This window comes from Pelecanus crispus, chromosome 3, assembly GCF_030463565.1.
Source record: "Pelecanus crispus isolate bPelCri1 chromosome 3, bPelCri1.pri, whole genome shotgun sequence".
NCBI classification, from domain to species: Eukaryota; Metazoa; Chordata; class Aves; order Pelecaniformes; family Pelecanidae; genus Pelecanus; species Pelecanus crispus.
The window spans coordinates 20,820,458-20,840,086 of record NC_134645.1 but is presented as its reverse complement, the minus strand read 5'-3'; the positions used below and the strand labels follow the sequence as shown (position 1 = coordinate 20,840,086).

At 35.6% G+C, this 19,629-nt stretch overlaps 1 protein-coding gene across 1 annotated transcript in view; it reads right to left on the bottom strand.

Moving 5' to 3' along the window:
- The window catches only part of RYR2 (ryanodine receptor 2), a 456,789-nt gene that overhangs the window by 267,200 nt on the left and 169,960 nt on the right, over nt 1-19,629 (bottom strand). Inside the window, exons 5-8 of the mRNA XM_075706907.1 lie at nt 13,522-13,536; nt 3,689-3,763; nt 2,858-2,936; nt 1,714-1,826 (exon numbers count right to left, since the gene is read on the bottom strand). Coding sequence (XP_075563022.1) covers nt 1,714-1,826; nt 2,858-2,936; nt 3,689-3,763; nt 13,522-13,536 — 282 coding nt within the window. The remainder of the gene's footprint in view (nt 1-1,713; nt 1,827-2,857; nt 2,937-3,688; nt 3,764-13,521; nt 13,537-19,629) is intronic.

Genomic DNA, 19,629 nt, shown 5'->3' with positions numbered 1-19,629 from the left:
CTGAATAACTGAAATAGGTTTAATAACTATTCATTAAAATCTAGCTCTAAACAATTTTAAGACTATAATACAGAGATTAAAATATCAAGAACATAGATTTCTGTTGTTTCTCTCTACACTGAAAATATAACTTATTTTTAGTACATTGATACTTTGCATGGAAGATGCTGTACACGCATTAACAGCACATGTTGAGGAAAAGTCAGTCTCTGCAGTCAGCATCATGTCTCTTGCTATATAAAAGTACATATGACAGCCTTGAGAATCAACAGTTGCTGCACAGACCCTAAATAATATAAAAGGCTTAGCTGATTTAATAATTAGAGTGCAGAAAATACGAGTTCAGGCATATACCTACACAGAGACACAATTTGCAGCAAAATTCAACTTCAGCAACCCAATTCAGCAATTCAATGAATTTCAAAGAAATTCAATGTCTTTAAATAAAACCTTTTCATTAATTAGATTTCTTATTAATTTTGTCCACAGTAAGTTGCTTTTCCAGTAATTCTAATTGCAATTCTGATAAAAGTAGTTATGAAAAATAATTTAAAATGTAAAGATGATCAGAGAGTTTTCAGAATGTCTACTTACAAAAAATAACTCATTAAATGAGTTACTGAGCTTCTAATTAGAAATTACAATTATATTCTAATAATTATACTCTCATTTTCCTGTGTGTTTCCAAAAGAAGGGAGAACGTTTTCAATCTTATCAAAATGAAAAAAAAAAAACCCCATTATTTTTAAGTCTTATTAAACTCTTCACTTCTTTTTCTAAATACTGTAAAAAACTTTCAGAAATAATGTTTCATAACATTAAAAAAAAAGTTAATAATATAGAATAAATTTTAATGCTATATGCAGATCTGAGGCAGTCCTCTTGACAAAGCTAAAACCGCTTCCTCTGTAAAGATTCTCTTTTTAGCTGTAGCTACATTTGACAGACCGCTGGGGCTGTTTTTACAGAAGCTTCCAGCAGATTGGTTTTCTTCTTATTTTCTTTTCTTTTTTTTTTTTTTTCCCCCAGATAGAATAGTTCAGGTGCTTGCAACACCAAGAATACAAAAACGAAATTAATCTTAAAGTGTTGAAGAGTTTCATTACAGAACAAATGGGAGATACTTTGATGAGGAAGAAAGTTATTTAAAACCAGTGATACAAAGCAGATTCCAACAGAAAGTTTTAAAATATTTCAATTATATTTAATTATTAAGTATTTTAATTATATTTAATTATGACATGTCCGTAGGTGTATCTATTACACTGCACATAATCCTAAGAAAATATGTATCTTTTAAAGCCCACAAAATGCTACGTACCTAAATTAAACATTCCAAAATTTTGGTATAAAGTTTTAAGTCATACATGATAGTGCTGTTAACCTCTGAACACTCACAGGGACTCTAAACACCACAATTACGCAATCTGGACAGATTTCTTTTTTCTGTGTTTTCTTTTTTTCTTCATTAGTAAATTTTTCAACTTCTATTCCATCACTGAAATGAACACGAATTAGATTAGTCACATATCAACATCACACTTTCCAGACCTTCAGAGTCTTGGTTTGCTGAATGGTGTCAAATACCAGTTTAAACCACCTTAAGCTATACTTTTGTGGAGGTGGAAATGTAAACCAGACTTTAGTATAACACCTTTATTAACTGCTTTTTCTGTAGAGGAAGCACTGTACATATATTCTTACAGAACTTACCAAATATCTTTCTGAAGAGACGCTGACTAAAATAAGATCATCTCCAACACGCACTTTTTCTCCTTCTGATCGTTGTTTAGAAGCGGGATGGATGGTCCACCAGCATGCCTCACCTATATCATTATTGAGTGATAGCAGAGGAAGACATTAGAAAGAAAATGTCCAACATTATTGCCATTACTTTCACATTTGTCTCAATCCTAAAGATCTGACCCTGTTTTCAGTTGGGTAAACCACGTCGCCATGTGTTTTCAATAACTAGTATCATTCCTGCACCACCTTGTCAGAAACTCAGCTGGAAATAATACACATATGCAAAGGACAGCAAGACCTCCGGAACAGTGATTCCAGAGTTGAATAAGGAGGCAACTCTCTGTGTTCTCTAGGCAATCTGGGCCAGGCTGCTTTTGCTGAAGAGCTTCCCTGTCACCTTTTTTCCAGGTTCTGGGAAAAACATCAAAGAATATTCTTCCGAGAATTAGGACAAAGAAGTGGACATGTCTAATTCCCCAGAATATTTGTAAGTATTAAAGTCACAAATTTTGTTCCCGTGATAAACCTTGCTTTCAGATATACTGCTTGAACAAAAAAACATGCTTTTCAGAAAAAAACTCTTTGGTTTTGGAACTGTTCAATTGTTGCTGTTATCACTGCTACTGCTCCTAGCTAGAGCAACGCTTTAAAAAACAAGCAAACTTATTGTTTCCAACTAAACAATTACACCAAAGTGATGGCATTGTAGGAAGCTATATCAGCCTTAAAAATACAAGTAAGTCCAAGTCACCAGCAGTTCTAAAACTTTAATAGAAGCTTTAGTTAAAATAATACAAGTTTAAAAAAAATTCAGCAGAAGGCTTCTACAGGAATAATAAACTTGACACTATTCCTCTACTTATAGTCAACATTATAAATTTATATTTAAATGTCAATAGACATGTTTATATCTCTCAAGAAATTATGTAATCTATTAGAAAATATAAAGATAAGATAGTGAACATGTAAAACATGGAAATGTTAAGTTTTGTCTCTTTAGTCATTAAAATAGTCTTAACTTCTATGTGATTTATATGTACTTACAGGTCCCTATTCTGATTTTCAGACTGAAAGTATTATTCATTACATAGTCTTTTAAACTAGCGTTTACCTGTTGTGTCCTCTTGCAATCCTACATCAAATGCCAGCTTATCCATTGAAGATCGAGATGTAGAGAGGCAGCATAGATACTATCAAAAGAAAAAAAGCATGCATTACTAGTTCTGCTCACAACTGATAACCCACTGAAATATAAAAAGCCATCAATCTACTAACACAGGATTAACTATTCTTAAATTATCCCTGCTAGTTACTATTAAGAACATATACACCTGATAAACTGAATGGCACTCAAGGAGACTTGACAAGGATCTATGTTCTAAAATAACCTCTCAGTCTACCCAGGTTATCTTTCCACTCTAGACTGGAGTAGTGAGAGTGGAACTAAAGGAGCTGGTTGCATGAAAGTTCAGTTCTATGAAGCCTCACTTGTAGTTAAGGAGTTTGGAACCCGTATAATTCATCAGGGAATTGAAGAGTAAGGCCTCTGTCCAAAATATGTGCAAGAAGCAATTTCCTTTTCCACTCAGTCTCGAACATATGTTCAGGTTGCCAGCCAGCTGTGGATTCAGTCGCAGCTTATGCAATATGCGATATCCAAGGGAAAAGAATTGAGAAATCACCAACTCAAAATAGACTGACAAACAGAGAACTCATCACTATGAAGCCAGACTTAGTTTTAGCACTCACCCAGATATAACCAGCTCATTTTCATATTTCCAAGCATCTACCCTTCACAAAGGTTTCCATTAACCACAGGTAAAATGCCTCTTCGTTGTGAATAATTCTCCAGATATCAGCAAATGGCAATTTTCTGTGCGCTTTCAAACATAACTTTCATACAAAACAGAAATCATTGCTGCTATCAACTCCTGTTACATACCATGCCACTGTAGGAATGGCGCAGCAGGATTGCATGCCCATAGAGTAGTGTTCGATGACCACCACCTTGTGCAGACTGAAAGATAAAGAGAAGTGATATACTGGTATGTTGCAATAAAAGCAGGCCTTTTGAGAAAGAAAAAAGAAAAACAAAAATCCTCATCGACCTCTGGACAATGTTGACATTGTCTCTGGACAATGTCAAGAGTATATTCGCCCTGTGACAGAGAAGTCTATTCCTTTATAAAACACTATTCAGGGATTAGTTCAAGAAGGTAGTTTTATGAATGTGTTCTCTTTGGTTTCAATTGCCTCTTAATATATTGACCTTTTAACTCCTTGGGGCAGATCTAAGGTAGAATTTGGACAGCTGAATCTAGAAGCTACTGAGTTTTTCTAAGTACTCAATTCACTGATGAGGGAAAATGGTGCACGTTGTACCATCACCAGTTTGGTATAAAATACATTCTAGAAGCTTGAATCCTTCTTTCTTGGCCTGAAAGCAGGTGGCCTCTAGAGAAGAGCAGCTTTGATGCGTGTCATACTACCCTCTACACCCTTATGTACTGTTAAATCTCTCCGTATTCACCTATTTTCCCTCCAAATGATATACTTCTCTATACAGAAGGTACACAGAGGGAGCTTCTGGAGCATTGTCCCTATTTTACCAGAAAGTATTAATGATATATCAACCACTTTGAAGATCATCAACCTCCAGATTGCTTGGCCCACAGTGTTTAAATACTATCAGACAAAATTCTTTATCTGCTAGGCCAGGTAAGAGCTCAAAGACATCCAAGCTACCTCAACAGGATTTGGTGGTTCTGAAAATTCAGAAATCATGTCTGAGTAAATGTTCCTCTTGAGAAATGCAGCATATATCTTGAGTGAAAGAAAATTGAAGTAATAAAATTCACTTTTATCCCAAGAAATTGCAACCATTTTTTTTTCCACAGTATTTTCACATTATGGTTTCTATTTTCTATAATCAGTTTAACCACTCATGAAAGAATAAATAAACCTTGTTAAAACATGAGAAACCTTTCAACTTCTGCTGAAGATTTATGAATTCCTTAGACTGAGATGCAGCTGACTGACACTGGTCAGGAGCAGAGACTGTCAGACAAGACACTGTCAAGAGCATAAGTCCATATTCCTCTGACAGAACATCTCACATTAACATTATGCACATCACACTCTTCAAGCAGTATTGATAAACACATATTTTTGAGTCTATAAATGTGACAACTCCATAAGCACCATTATTCTTGCATATAGGACTCCTAATTTAATTTCTTATATACAGCATTTATACCCTTTCTTTTATCACAGTAGACTGACCTTCTGTTTGACTGGAGCATCAGATTCATTACAGAATAAATTGGAAACAATCATACTATGTTATCTCTCTGGCAGCTTCATTTCAGTGCTGAAGATCAATTTAACTGAATGGCTACAGTGGCAACACACAATTATTTCCCCTCCTTGTTTACTGGTTGTCCTTCCTTACCTTTTATCCATTAGCATAATATTTGTTGATCTTTGAGTTACTTGGTCAAGAAAAAAAAAAAGATGAATAGGTGGTGAAAAAGCAAGCACGTCAAAAAAAATAATTTTAGCACTTTCAAGAAACTGCCAGGAATTTCTAGCTTTTATCTTTATTGAGAAGAAAGCATCTTGATGGACACAAGGTATATTTTGACTTTCAGGAAACTGCGTAGCAGTCAAAATGCAGGGAGGCACATTCAATAATCTCTCTGGAAGAGTGAATGACACAATTTTTTATTAAGAAAGAATAAAAGTCTTTGTCACAGACACAGTCTTGACACTAAGACATGAAGATGTAGCTTTGAACTACCATTACTACCTACCACGACTTTTTCCAAAGGCACAAGGAAAGAACAAGACATTTGATAATGTCAGGCCCATTGTGCCAAAGATGAATGCTGAATGTCCACTGCTCATCATATTGGCGAAAAGGGGAAAAACTGCTGTGAACATACTGCCTTACCAACATTTCAGATTTGCCCAGGAGCTTTATCAACAGCAGGCATAGCTACCCAACCAACGAAGTCACTAATATGGACAAGTTTGAAATTTCACTGATATTTTATCAAAATTATTCTGTGTTACTAGCCATAAATTTGATGTCTAACATATACATTTCATTGCCTGTTGTACAAAAGATAAGAGGAATAGTGTGATCAACAAAATCACAGCTATGTTAGCTTGCCCTCATTTTGGCCGTATTGATTTGTCTGTCTAGCACCTATTTTGTTAAATGCCCATTTGTAGCTGAACAGGAGAAAGGTTGGCTCAAAAAAATTTCAATCACTTTTGTGAAAACTGTGGGAGTGGTTTTTTAGATAATTTTTCCCAAGAGGATTAAAGTAATTCTTTTTAACCAAAATTATTTTGCCCATTAAAAAAAAAATGCAAGCAAGTTTGTTGTTGCTGTTTCTTAGACAGAAAACAAAGAGTTGCAAAAAACATTTCAAGCATTTTCCACTTAAAGGTTTCTGAGAGGCAATTATAATCAAGCCATCCACATGGAAGGAAAGCAAAAAGATGAAACACAGAAAAATACAGGAGAGACTGGAAGAGAAAGCTGGTGGTACGAAACTGCCTTCCATTCTGGAGCCTGCCTTCCAGGATATGTACATACCTATGTTAATTTCCTATTTTAAAGGCTCATTTCATGACTAAATACTCAGCATTAATCTTTATGCCAGAAACTGCATGGTAAGCAGCTGTTGGGACATGATTGTCTACTGAAAGAATCTGATTTTCAAAATAATCCATTCCTACCTAGAATGTTGCAGAGAACTGCAACAATTTTCCATGTTAAAAAAAATGAAAATAAATTTAAAAGTTAACAATTTGAATTCTATGGCAAAGATGCAACATTCCAAGATGAGGTGTGCCACTGAAGTTTTACCAAGTTTCTAATAATATTCAAATAATCATATTTCAGAAGGCACTGCAAGTGAGACTTCTTGGAAGCCACAATCCTGACTAATTCAATCCACAATGCCTACAGATTTTTGCACAAATATATGAATGACATTATAAGGCAAGCAAGTTTCTAGCAACCACATTATTTATCATGAGTCTTATTTGCTTTATGCTTTTAATTTCCAATTTTCAGAGTAATTTCTAAGTTGGACAAAATATGTTCCCTGAATAAAACCATGCTAGAGAAAAATACATTCGTGTTCAAAGAAGAATTTATCCATTGAAGTTCTGTAAGCTATGCCATTCAGGAGTATCAATAATATGAACACAAAACTCTTCTCCTCAATTTACCCTCCAAGAACTTGGGATTTAGAATAAGACTTGAAAAGCCTTCAGAACTGGTAAACACTACAGTCAACAAATTGACATTGAAAGTATATAGGGCAAATTCACACTGCTTCTGAAAACTTCACACAAACTGCCCATCTCTAGTCTAATATTTCTGCAGATGGAATACAAAATTAATCTGGAGTCATCTCATTACCCAAAAGCCATTGCTGAAGCAAAGACAATTTAGAATACAATAACAATAATTAGAGCTGAAGAAACTAACATTCAAAATACATAAAGAGCTTTCAAGTTTGATGCATTGTTAGACCAGGCAATGAGAATAGACTACTAAGATCTGAGCTGCTTAGTTTGATGTAAAGGGTGTTCTCTTGAAACAAAAATAAAAACTGAAAGTAAGTTAAAATTGGGAAATATTTCTTTTCCTTGTTTTCTTAATAAAAGTAGGATTAAAATGCTAAAAGGAACTTAAAAATTACAACCTACAAACTATGTAGTAAAATGTGCAAATGATGGAAGCAGCATAACATGAAATATTTATAATCAGATTGAACAAAAATTTACTTATTTTACTGCAAATACCAAACCTGCAGTAAGATATGTTATACATGAGCCAACAAACCCTTTATATCTGTATAATTTTGTATATACTCAACTGTCATATGTACAGACATGCAATCACCTGACAGATTAAAACAGGTATTTTATCTACATTAATTCACACAGTAGCACTTGCACCACTGTGCCTATGGCTGCATTGCTACACTTGTGGCCATACGTGAAAAGCTGCGGAAAATTAATCATGGTGACACTGAACAAGTGTTTTGGAGCCATTTGTGCTCCTGGCAACATCACTTACAATGAGAATTTCTAGAGACTAGTGAATACCCCGTGGCATCCAAGGAGATTTTGAGTCAAATAGCCATTACCTTTCCATTCTTTTCAAGAGAACAGCGTTATTTCTACCAGAGAAAACATTTCTTAAGACCAATGAGTACTCTGCTGCAAGTAAAAGCCAACATTTCTATGCTGACTTTTCTTCACAGGTCTACACAATCCCCAAATATATGAAAAGGGAAAAAGCTATGAGCTTCAGGGAGGTACAAACATGTGAAAGCATGGAATTAAACAGGATAGTTACTTCAGTGTTTTGTGCGTGTACAGACAACGCTTTCATAACATTGTCATTATTCAGAAGTCTAATGCTTGAGAAAGCCTGACAGCAATTGCATTTAGCACATGGCTATTCAGACAATTCTAGTCACCTATGAAAGCAATTTAAAAATACTGAATGTGTTACAAGAACACAGGAAATGAAGGACACTATCTAGAAAATCATACAGGATAGCACAGGGAGTTTTTAAGAATGATGTAATGGCTTTTCCTGCCTCATTCCATGATGACCCCGTAACAGCAGAATAGAATTAGTGGCACATGCTATAAGGAAAATGACAGTCAAAGACTAGATTGTAAGGAAGTATAGTTTTGATGGACTTAAAAAAATAAAAATAAAAATTCCAGTGAAACAATAAGCTACAAGACATCAGTAGTAAATCCTTCAAAAATGCAATCCATATAATTTACAGTAATGGCAAATTATGACCTAATTGCAACCAGCTTAGCCTGGTATTTCCTCTGTGCCCCAGACCCAGTCATAGGAAACACCAACACAAATTGTCTAGATGGAACTTCGGACCACTCCATATTGCTCTGAATGTTTTTTTTTTAAAAAATAGTACACAACTATTTTCACGGCACTGAAAATTTTTAACGTGTAAGAGCAGCTGTACAGTAAAAGAAGCAAAGTGGTCCTTGTTTTTCTTCACAAATGTTTTCCAAGGCAAATACTGCAAGATAACGTTAAAATTTTCAAATATGACTTTTAGTGGCTATTTCCTATGTACACTGGAGTAAAACAATGTCCTTTAAAGCACTGAGTACTTACACTTCATTAAAATGGAGCAAGCCTCTCAAAGCCTAAGTTAATACTTTATTGCCAAAGCCAATTGGGAAATCAATGCTTACTGAATTTATTGTTGTCACAGAGTTAAATGCTAAAAGCAGCTTAAAATTGCAACATGTAATAATGGAACAGTGATTTCAAAACACACCAGCTTGGTATTTAAAATAAAAATATTGTCAACTTTCATATTTAAACATCAATGTGACACGTTTAGATGAGGGGAAAAGCTAATTGTTTCTACTGATGACGGCCATCTTACACTTAAAATAGATGCTGGAGACAACAGCATGTCAAACAGACAGCTATACTTCCACTAAAACACTTGCAAATATAAATGTGAAAGCATTATTTTCTCCATCATGAGCGTGTTCTAAGTTGCATGAAGCTCTGTAGTATATTTCTAAGATTTATACTGTTAGAAAACTAGAGAGTGAGAGAATGAGGGGGAAAAAAATCCTATCTCTAAGTTTAGAAACAGAGTTCAAATGTGTAAGCAGAAGTATATAATTAAACACAGAGTATCCTACAGTTACCTGCTTTGAACCTTTTTTAATTAAAAACCATCACCACCACAAAAATAAACCAGGCAGGAAATTGCACCCAGCAGTGATGGAACCTTTGCAAAGTCCCTTCCCTGGGACTCATATTGGGGCTGTCAAATTTCCCATTCAAGAGCAGTCATTACATTCTGAAATTGCGGTTTGATCCATTAGAAAGAGAAATCAAATAGGAAACATGGGTCTGATCACAAGTATTGGCTTGAAAAGAAATCAACTACCATGCATTCTGAGTAAAAGTATATTTGGGCCCTGGACTATGCTGTTCCCAGTCAGAAACCACCTGTGTCAAGACCAGACATGTAAGGCTGTCGGCATCAATGCCTTTTTCCAAGGGGCCAATGAAAGTTTTTAAACCAGGTGGCTAATACAAATATTCAACCTGAACTGGTTCTTTAGAAAAAAAACTGTGAGTGCACAATGAGCACCATGTGCTTTGTTTATATATAATTCTTTAGGGCTTCCTGCATTTAAGCAAATTAAAGGCTCACATTTAGTAATCTGCAAGATAAAAAAGTACTGAAAGGATGCGGAATAAATGTAGAGCTTGAAAGCTTTTGAGTCCTCACCCAGGAGAAGGAAAACTCCATGATGGCAGAATTAGCAATGAAGTGAAAGAAACTGGGAAAAGACTAAAAGGAACTGGGAGGAATAGGAGGAAAGAATGTCCCACAGTCTAAAACCATCTCACTACGGTTCTACACATAAATATTTGCATGATGCTACAAACATCTTTGTAGAGGACAAGATGCTCAAAATGATGTTTCGATAGCAACATAAAAACTAGTCATTTATTAATTTCATTATTAATACGCAATGTTTCGGTCTGTTCTAGACCAATGCTGATGGAGGCCAGTATTTACCTAAAAACAGCAGTGATGATGCAATCCTATACACTGGCTTGAATTGGAGACTACCACAGGTAAGTGTTAGATGAGACCTCTTACTCCTCACAATTATATCACTGTCTAAATTTTTTCACGCTGAACAGAACTTCAGATGACTAACGAGAGCTTCTTTCTAGTACCAGGCAAGAGGGCCTGGAAAGCACAGGAAGGCTTGTTCTTTTAATACCAGCATGACCATTAACAGCTTAGGAAAAGCTAAAAGAATTTCTTGATGACAAAACACAAACTCGGACTAATTTAGCCTAAGGCAACTAAACAGCCAGCAGAGAGAAAAAGGCACTTTGGACAGTAATTCAGTTCACCTAAAATCTGAGCAACTCTATGATGATACCTATGCTTCTGCTTGTGGTTGCACAGGCAGTTTAGGACATCCATGGCTCTAAATCAGGCATTTCAGTTTTGAGGTATGAATGCTGGTCAAAGAGTCCAGAAAACCCCAAGCAGTGGTGAAAACAGAATGTGTGGAAACTGGCTGAGTCACTGTCTAACTTGTGACATAACCCTGGAACAGAGCTAGAAGGCTTGTGAGACAAGATTAGTCACGCAAAACTAAATAATTTACACTTAGAGCAGCAACACTGGGAAATTACATCTCCAGCAGCATTGGAGAACTTGAAAATGCTGCAAGCAGTAAAGACTACAAACAAAGCTACAGAGTGTGACCCAAGGAGTTTTACATGTTGTTCTTGCCCAGAGAAGTATCCATTTTCTTCAAAAATCCTGACACAAAAAAAGACAGAATTTCCATTACAAAGTAAGAGCATCCAGGCCCAGAAGCCTTGAACTCTCCTATCAAAAAACAAAAATGTTAATAAGACCCTTCTGCAATTATTGTGCTCTTGGGCTGCCATTTCCAGTAGTTGACACCAACCCCATAGCATTTAGTTGCTTCGAATTTAAAGACGCAAAGTAAATCAATCCACTGATGTGGCACTATGGTAATACATTCCTTCGCCCTGCTCGTATCAAGCAACACCAACACCAAAGGGCGAATTCAAACCAGTCTAGAACCTCATTTTTTGTCTCACTGTAGCCTATATACCATGTTACAATGGAATAACAAACAGGAAGTTGAACCTATCAAGACATTACATATGCTATATATATTCTAGTCTTTACACTTTAGTTTTAAATCACTGTTTAGTTGATTGACTTTTCATGGAATTCACTACAAAAGTGCTGCAAAAACTCAGGATGGAGATTAGTATGACTGATGACTCTGCTGGTACCTACTCTTAAATAATAATGGCCACTGTGATAGGAAAGGAAAAAAAAAAAAAAAAAACCCACAAAACAACCTGCTTTCATTGACATGACCAGCAGTTACCTCCTATTTTCCTATTTTATGTGTCATGCTAAGCCAAAGAACAGAAAAAAATGAGTTTAGCTAAACTATAGGTTTCCTAAGGATGGGTTGGTTTAAAAGCTGCATTACAATGTGTAATTATGCTTTATATAAACATCACATAAAAATCTGAACCTGAATAAATCAACTGGCCAATAAAAATCATGAGCATGTTTTATTCAGTTAAGAACGTGGAAATATTTTACTATCTATATGAAAAAGATTGGAATCATTGGTAATGATGATAAACATTTGTGCCAGCACCATGCTAAATGATCCCAATTTTGCTAATATTGACCTGTTGGAAGGCAGAATAAACAGCCACATAATTCGAAACACTTCAAATAAACCTCATGATAAATATTTCCAACACGACATGTATGTTATCACTTTCCCAGCAATGGGAAACTTCACATCAATGAAAAGCAGATACAGCAGTGAAAATAAATCAAAAATAAATAATATTGATCACCTGTTTCCAGCATTCTATGTAAACCAAACATTTATATTTATGGCTGAGGCAATACATCCATTACAAACTCATACTTTCAAGCACTTTCAGCTGTTTGGAACAAAATTGCCCAAGAGGATAAAATTTATCGATTTCTCCCTTAGCCTAGTGAAGATTTCTCTTCCCCTGTACTCCTCCTTCACTGCATAGGAGATAGAAGGAATTAATAAAAATCTTACTGGTTATTTTAGAGCTAAGTAAGTGGAGGAGGGAGGCATTTTTCACAGATTAAGGATTGTGCCTAAGCTTTTTCTGTTGCTGTATGATACAAGGAATGTGAATCATTATCACTTGAGAAACAAACTCACAGATAAAGAATAAGACAGACAGCCAAGTGGGAAGAAAAGATGGATCAGCAGAGGACTCATGCTAAGAAAATTCCTCTGACATCATTAAATCCAGCCCTTAAAATAATACTGCTTATCTAGCTGAGAATGCCTCCCTTTTGGAGAGTGACAATGAGGCAAGACCATACCATAGAACAGTAAACTCTTAGGGGATGAAAATAAGTAAACAAATCATTTTAGGAGTAGACATTGATAATTAAAATAAAAAGTAGAAAATGGATAAGCAACACATCTTGGCTAAAATCACAGCCAATTAGTCAAATGTCAGTTATTCAAAATGTTTGGAGGTTCACGAAGTGCCTTGTCATAGTCTTAATAAATAAAAAAAAAAAAAAAAAAAAAGGGGGGGGGGGTGGGGGGGGGGGGGAGAGGAGGGGGAAAGCACTGAGAAGCAGAGCTCCTGCACATGCTTACTGACCTGAGGCTGTGAAGGGCCAGTGACCTCCAGCCTAAGGGCTCCCCACTCACCCCACCGAGACACCACACCATCACAACAGCATTCTTGTGACAGGGAAAGTGTGCTGGCCCCGCTTTCCAAAATGTCCAAATGTTTTACTAGGACTTCTATTACTTCTTCATTGTCTCAAGATTTCTTATTTACCAGATAGTGTTGCATTCTCACTGAAAGGGTAAGGATGACCTGAGAATTAGAGAAGCCAGCCCAGAGTCCTCTTTCCACAAAGGTGCCTGCTTTTGGTCCTTCATGATCTAAATAAACCGTAACACCAATCCAAACTAAAGTCAGTGTGGTTTCTAAAACCAAAGTTTTACAAAATTCAGTATGTGCTATTTCAGTGAAGGCAGGTTTGATGCTGATGTTAAAAATAAAGAAAAAGAATGAATTAAATTAAATTGTAGGAATTCACAGAAAGTATAATACTAAATGTTTAACTTGCTTACCTTCATCATAAATTTCTGTAGAGCCATGAGAAGGAGAAAAAAAGAGAAAATGTGAAATGAATATTTGCTTTCAGGTGCTTAAAAATGGGATTTGTTTTCCCTGAAATAGTGAGTGGGATACACAGAACTACAAACCACATTTAAAAGGAACATTTATCATTGCAATTAGCATAATTATAGCTCATGCTAGAAAGCAAAACAGCTGCTCAGAACAAGGCTTCATCATTTTTTTATGGAATAGTTTTCTCAGATTTTTTTTACTTTAAATAATATAGCACATTAAATACTTATTGCTTAAAGATAAAACACAGTACAGGTAAAATAGGTACCATGCCTGATCATCTTAAACAACTTGCTCTGCAGATAGTTTCTAGCTAAGTACAATACGAGTTGTAAAGTCCGCAGTGCTGGAGAGCAACACCACTACTGTAGTAACATATGATATGTAAATGCACGATAAATTAAGAAAATTAAAACTTTACTAATATTTCATGCCATGGTTAAAGAAAAATTCAGTGCTATATGACTGACGTCAGAAGATTATGGAAAGTTTTAGGTTAATTTTCATGGAGGTGCTCAAGAATAAAAGGAAAGTGATATGTTATGTTACATGCAGTGATTTGGTTTTCTTTGCGAGAGTTCTATGGCCACCTCTTCCTCTTCTGACCTCATCAGTTCATGTTTTGATATCACAAAGTTTGAAGCTGAGGACTGAAGTTTGGCAGCAAATCTCTGTCCCACATGAAAAGAGAGTCTAACTGGAGATCTTCCAAGCCAGACTGGGTGCTTTCACTTCATACATGCTTTTAAAACAGAAGTATCTGTTCTCAAAGACGTACAAGATGTTCTAGCTAAAAAAACCCAAAGTATATCTAATGATTTCAAAATGGTCACAGACTTCTATCCTTAAAAGTCTTCTAGGTCTATTTGGTAGTTAGACATTTGGAAACAAGTTGACCAAAACTAAAGATCATGCACCCTGTCCACCATCCCCATGGTGGATTTAAAATACAGTATGATTATTTTGGCATTATTATTCATCTCACTTCTTGTCACCCCAATATTTTGTTTGCTTTTACTGGGTGGCTCCAGAAACTAATCAGAAGTCTATAGTGGGGTATGTGTATAAATTCATTAATACAGAAACCAGTTAATGATTAATTCTAATATAACCTTTCCAATATTTGTCAACATTGAATTTCATTTGCCATCATGCTGTCAGTTTATCCAGGAGATTAGATCCACCAAAGACCTCAGTCTCTTCCAGCTGTCATTCATCTATGAAATTTTATTCCGAGAACTACGCAACCCCACTGCTTTTTCCATAGTACAAGTACATTAAACAACAGTCCTTTTGTGAAACCTTCTGGTTCTCTTTTTGATAATTTCTTTTAACTGCTTGATTGTAATCTCTTAACTATCTTCAAATTAAAGTGAATAGCTTATCTCTCCACTTTATTACTAAAATGATACGGCAGCTTCTTGTGCTGGATTTGTTGGAAGACCATATTTAACAATTCATTCTCTTCAGTTGACATATTAAATGAACTCTAACAAATGAGAGAGAAACAATTGTCATCTGGTTGCATTTGCCATATTGTGTTCTTTAGAATTACTCTGGTTCCTTAATAATTTTGAAGATGATTTACATGTCATTCTTAGAGACAGAAAGTGCCATGAACAGTCCCCCTCAAGCTAGAAAACCTGAAAGACAACAGTGGGTGAGGGAAGTCTGAACACAAACCACCAGGGGAAGCAATACTCTGAAACTTAATTGTTGTAAAAAAGCTTTGTCTTCATGGCAAACACTTAAATGCACATTATGTCCACGGTGAAGAGAATGGCCCTGTGAAACTGCCATGAACTGTGACGGCCTCAGCTGCCCAGCTACCAGCAAATGGATGGTGCAGAGGGTTCCAGTTACTCCTGTCCACACCCTTCTGCACGTACGTTCTCCAAGGTTTTTAGACCAAATCTCTTCTTAGCTAAAGGAGAACACTTACTTTGAAAACCATTCCCTTTCAGCTTGGAAAACAAAATGAACAAACAAAAAACCCTGAAGCAAAACAGCAAAAATTATGCACTTCAGGTAGGCATCATCATCTCCCTCATCCCCTGCAGAGGGAAGAACTTTCTGCTCCTTCACACTTACTCTCTGTGCCTCAGAATGACAGCGCATATGAGTCTCTGGACTAACATTGGCAATTTAGAACGTATATTTGAAAATTCAATAGACAGAAATTTCAAGCTATAGGTCTGTTCTTAATGTCATTCTAACATCCACTGCTCTTGAAAGGTATCATTTACCAAACACGAACACCAAATTTTTGAAGTGATAAAAGGACAGACCAATACAGTCACTAAGTACAACAAATAATTGTTGTACATTTCAACATTAACTCAGCTAAAAGTAAAAGAAGAGATCAAATTGTGATGACGTTATTTTAGTTATACACAAAGCTCCTACTCCATCAGTGGAGCTGCACTGATGGTAGTAGAGCTTGGTCACATTTACATTTGAAATGTGGCATTCTACACACTCTAACAAACCATATAGATGTATGCGATATCCAGTATGAAACACCATTAAAAACAAGCTCAGTCTTAAGAGTTATTAAGGATGAGATTTATCTGCACTATGTAGATTTCTGCTAGTTGTGTAGACTTACTTTACAGTCAAGAAAGAGACAGTCATTTCTACAATGCAATTCATCTGATTTATTAAGCTGACATTTCCTGTAGGATGGGACCAGCTATGCACTAGAAGTGTTTGATTCTTTGCCTTGACTACAAGTAGGAGTCTAAATATCTCGCTAACCCTACACTGTCTAAAGATTAAATGCCCAAAGCGCTTTCAATATCTGAAGATCTGACCAGTTATGAACTAAGTACAGAACACCTATATTGTATCAGACACTGAAATTCAAGAATCCACTGGAGGTTCTCTACTGAGCATTCAGAAACCAGAAGCAAGGTAATAATTGGAATTCTGACATACTTCTGGACTACAAATAAGTGTGTCTCTTAAATCCTGTGCTACTGAAATCAATGCAAATTTAATGACTAAATGTTTCAAAATCATTTCACCTATAGAATTCACTTGTTCAAGAAATCAGAATGTGCTGTGAGTTGTACATGCACCTGTTTCTCTAACATCCAATTTTCTCAAAAGTTATCCTGAGAGGTAGGACTGGTAACTGAATGTAACCAACAACTGCATAATCATATTCCACTGACTTAAGTCTTCAGCTGCATATGCTATCTGATCTTTTGGGGACAAATGCCTATGTGAGTGCTTAGTAGGACATGAATATCATCATTGTTGAGGAACTAAACTCAGCAGCTAGATTACCTGTATGGCTTGGAACATGACTTTAAAAAAAAAAAAAACAAACCACCCAAACATTTTTTGGTAGGATCTCCAATTACTAGATTTGAGGCATAACACCCATCATTCTATCCATCCATCCTAACTGTGTTCTCTCTCTCAAAATTAATTAAATAAATAAATATAATTTAAAACCTTTGAAGCTTTATCTGAGGACACTAAGAATGTGTTGTTAATGAAAACATTTACAGCTGTTTGGGGCTATTTATTATTTGGCTCCTTGGACAGCTTTTGGGTAGCGTATCACTGTGATTATTCAAAGACCTTCTAATTTGTCATAATCTCACCTTAATTCTTGGGCTCTCTGGCTAGATGAAAAGAGCAAAAGAGTAATGCTATTTTATTTGGAATTTTTGATAGCAAAATTGCCAAGATTAGTCTTAAAATCCTTTTAAATTAGAGATTATCTCCTGACTATATCTTTCATACTATTCTTGCAGTATTGTATTTGCTTACATAGAAATATCAGATCTTCACACTAACCGAACCAAATCAAGAAATATTGAAAACAAGTAAACTGAGAGTAAACAGTTTGCTGCAATTCGCAGTAATTACTATTGATACACGGAACACAGCTTGAAATTCTCAGATCTATAATATGGACTGAAGGAGAAATACCAAAGGAATCCTCATATACACTTAGAAATGCTACTATTCTATTCAAATAAGTTTCAGTCAGATTTCCACACACATTTCTTCTGGAAAGAAAAAGTGTACTTAGAAAATGTTTGTATTACTTTGTCTTGATGATGTGAATTAGACTTGGGCTGCAGTTAGCATCCGCTACAATATACAGTACACTAAGGATGGAATTGCAGCTGTGATGGAAATTATAGGTGTAGCATTTTAAGCAGTATTTCCACAGTCACTCCATTTCGATATGCCTGTTCATTTTAACACCACACGGTGTTATCTGCTCCCATTTTCCCTCAAGATCTGTATGAGAATAACTGAGTGATCCTATGTTAAGACTGCTGATACTACTCCCTACATTGAGTCACCTCTGTAGTCTATGTTATACCTAAAATTTGAATGCAAATTCTTTAAGCTGGAGGACCAAATATTTGTGCACAATTAGCATATTTTCCCACCACAGTAATCTGACAATGAAATCTATATTTAAGTAAACAAACTTAGTGTGAACAAGAAATCCTCAAAAAAAAAAGTCAAGTTCTTAGATAATTCATTTAATGTTTGAAAATCACACTGATTATAAAGCATGGATGTGCAATTACTTTAATGGTACTGAACACATAGTACTGAAACAATTTGTCTCCAATGAAGCTTTGTTTTGCAGCTCACTCCAAACTCCACAGCAACCCTGGCTTGCTTTCTCTAGTCAAAATCACTTAGAAGTTCTTGTTATATTTATCCAGTCCACACGACCCTCAAAGCCGTAAATTACTCACTTCTTCTCAACTCAAAAGATTCTGTAATGAAAGCAATTCTTTTGAAAAGTGCCTTTCCTTACTCTGCAAAGTTTCTTTTCTCCAAAGAAACTGAAAATTTGTTTTACTAGTGGCATGAAACTGAGGTAACATGATAACTATTTGAGGGGAAGAGAAAAAGATTTACCATCATCTTCAGCAGAAGAGGTTCTTCTGTCTATTTAAAAGCTGCAGACAATCCTACAATGTTATAGTTAGCAGAGCTTTGCCATTAGCCACAGTGTAAGGATGAAAATCCTTGTCCCTTGCACTCTAAATTTAAGAACAAATACACTTGGTTTCCTTTCAGGTAAAAAGCTCTTCAGAGTAAACTGTCTTGAAAACAATCATTCTTGATGGCTTTTAATGTCAAATTTTCAAAATCATTCACCAACCGTATGTAGGCAAAAAAAAGGCTAGGTTTTGGAACCCATAGGTGCCCTAGAAAATTCCCACTCCTTACAGTGAATTCTGTTACAGTGCTAAGCATTTGTTTTGAAAGTCAAGACAGACATTCAGGTGCTTTTATGAGAACAAAATTCCTTTAAAAATCAAACCCTTACAGTATACAGCAGCCACCTTGAAATCTTGAATTTGCAAACACCAATAGTTCCTAATTCACAGAAACAGACACTTTAAAATTATTTTCCTCATTTCATAAATATATTAAAAGAGGAAAAAATGGCAGGCAGGCTGAAAGGAATTCTTTTCACTATGTATAATTCAATCTCAGTTTGGTTCATTACCTTTATTTTCTCTGTAAATAAGATATATTCAGTGTCTTCTAACTTTCAGTTGAAATTTAGTAAATTCCTCTGATCAAATGTTGGGTTTTTCCCCCCTTGGTAGTTTTATTAAAAGCAGAAAAGCCTTTTTCAAATATGAAATAGGGACTGGAATGGAAAAGGTAAGCCTTACTTCCATTAGTTTTTACATTTAGCAAGATATCTTAAACTAATCTTTGATTCCATACTGAAGCAGACCTACAAGCCCTCACAGTCACACCTGCTAAGGGACAAAAGGAAAAAGCCAAAGATTCAAGGAATATCTTAAGCCCATTTAATTCTTACCTAGCTTCAGTAGAATAAAGATTTTGGAACAAAATTACTAGAAGAATTATAGTTATCCAACAGGAGAAGCACAGCAGAACTGGAGTAATTCCTTTCAAAATTTTCATTAGCACACTTTATAGGCTAGAACAGCTCAGAAGTGGATGACTTTAGCTTATCCTCTGAATGGCATGAAACTGCTTGCAGCAAGGTTCAGTTACTAATTTGGTCATTAATTTGACAT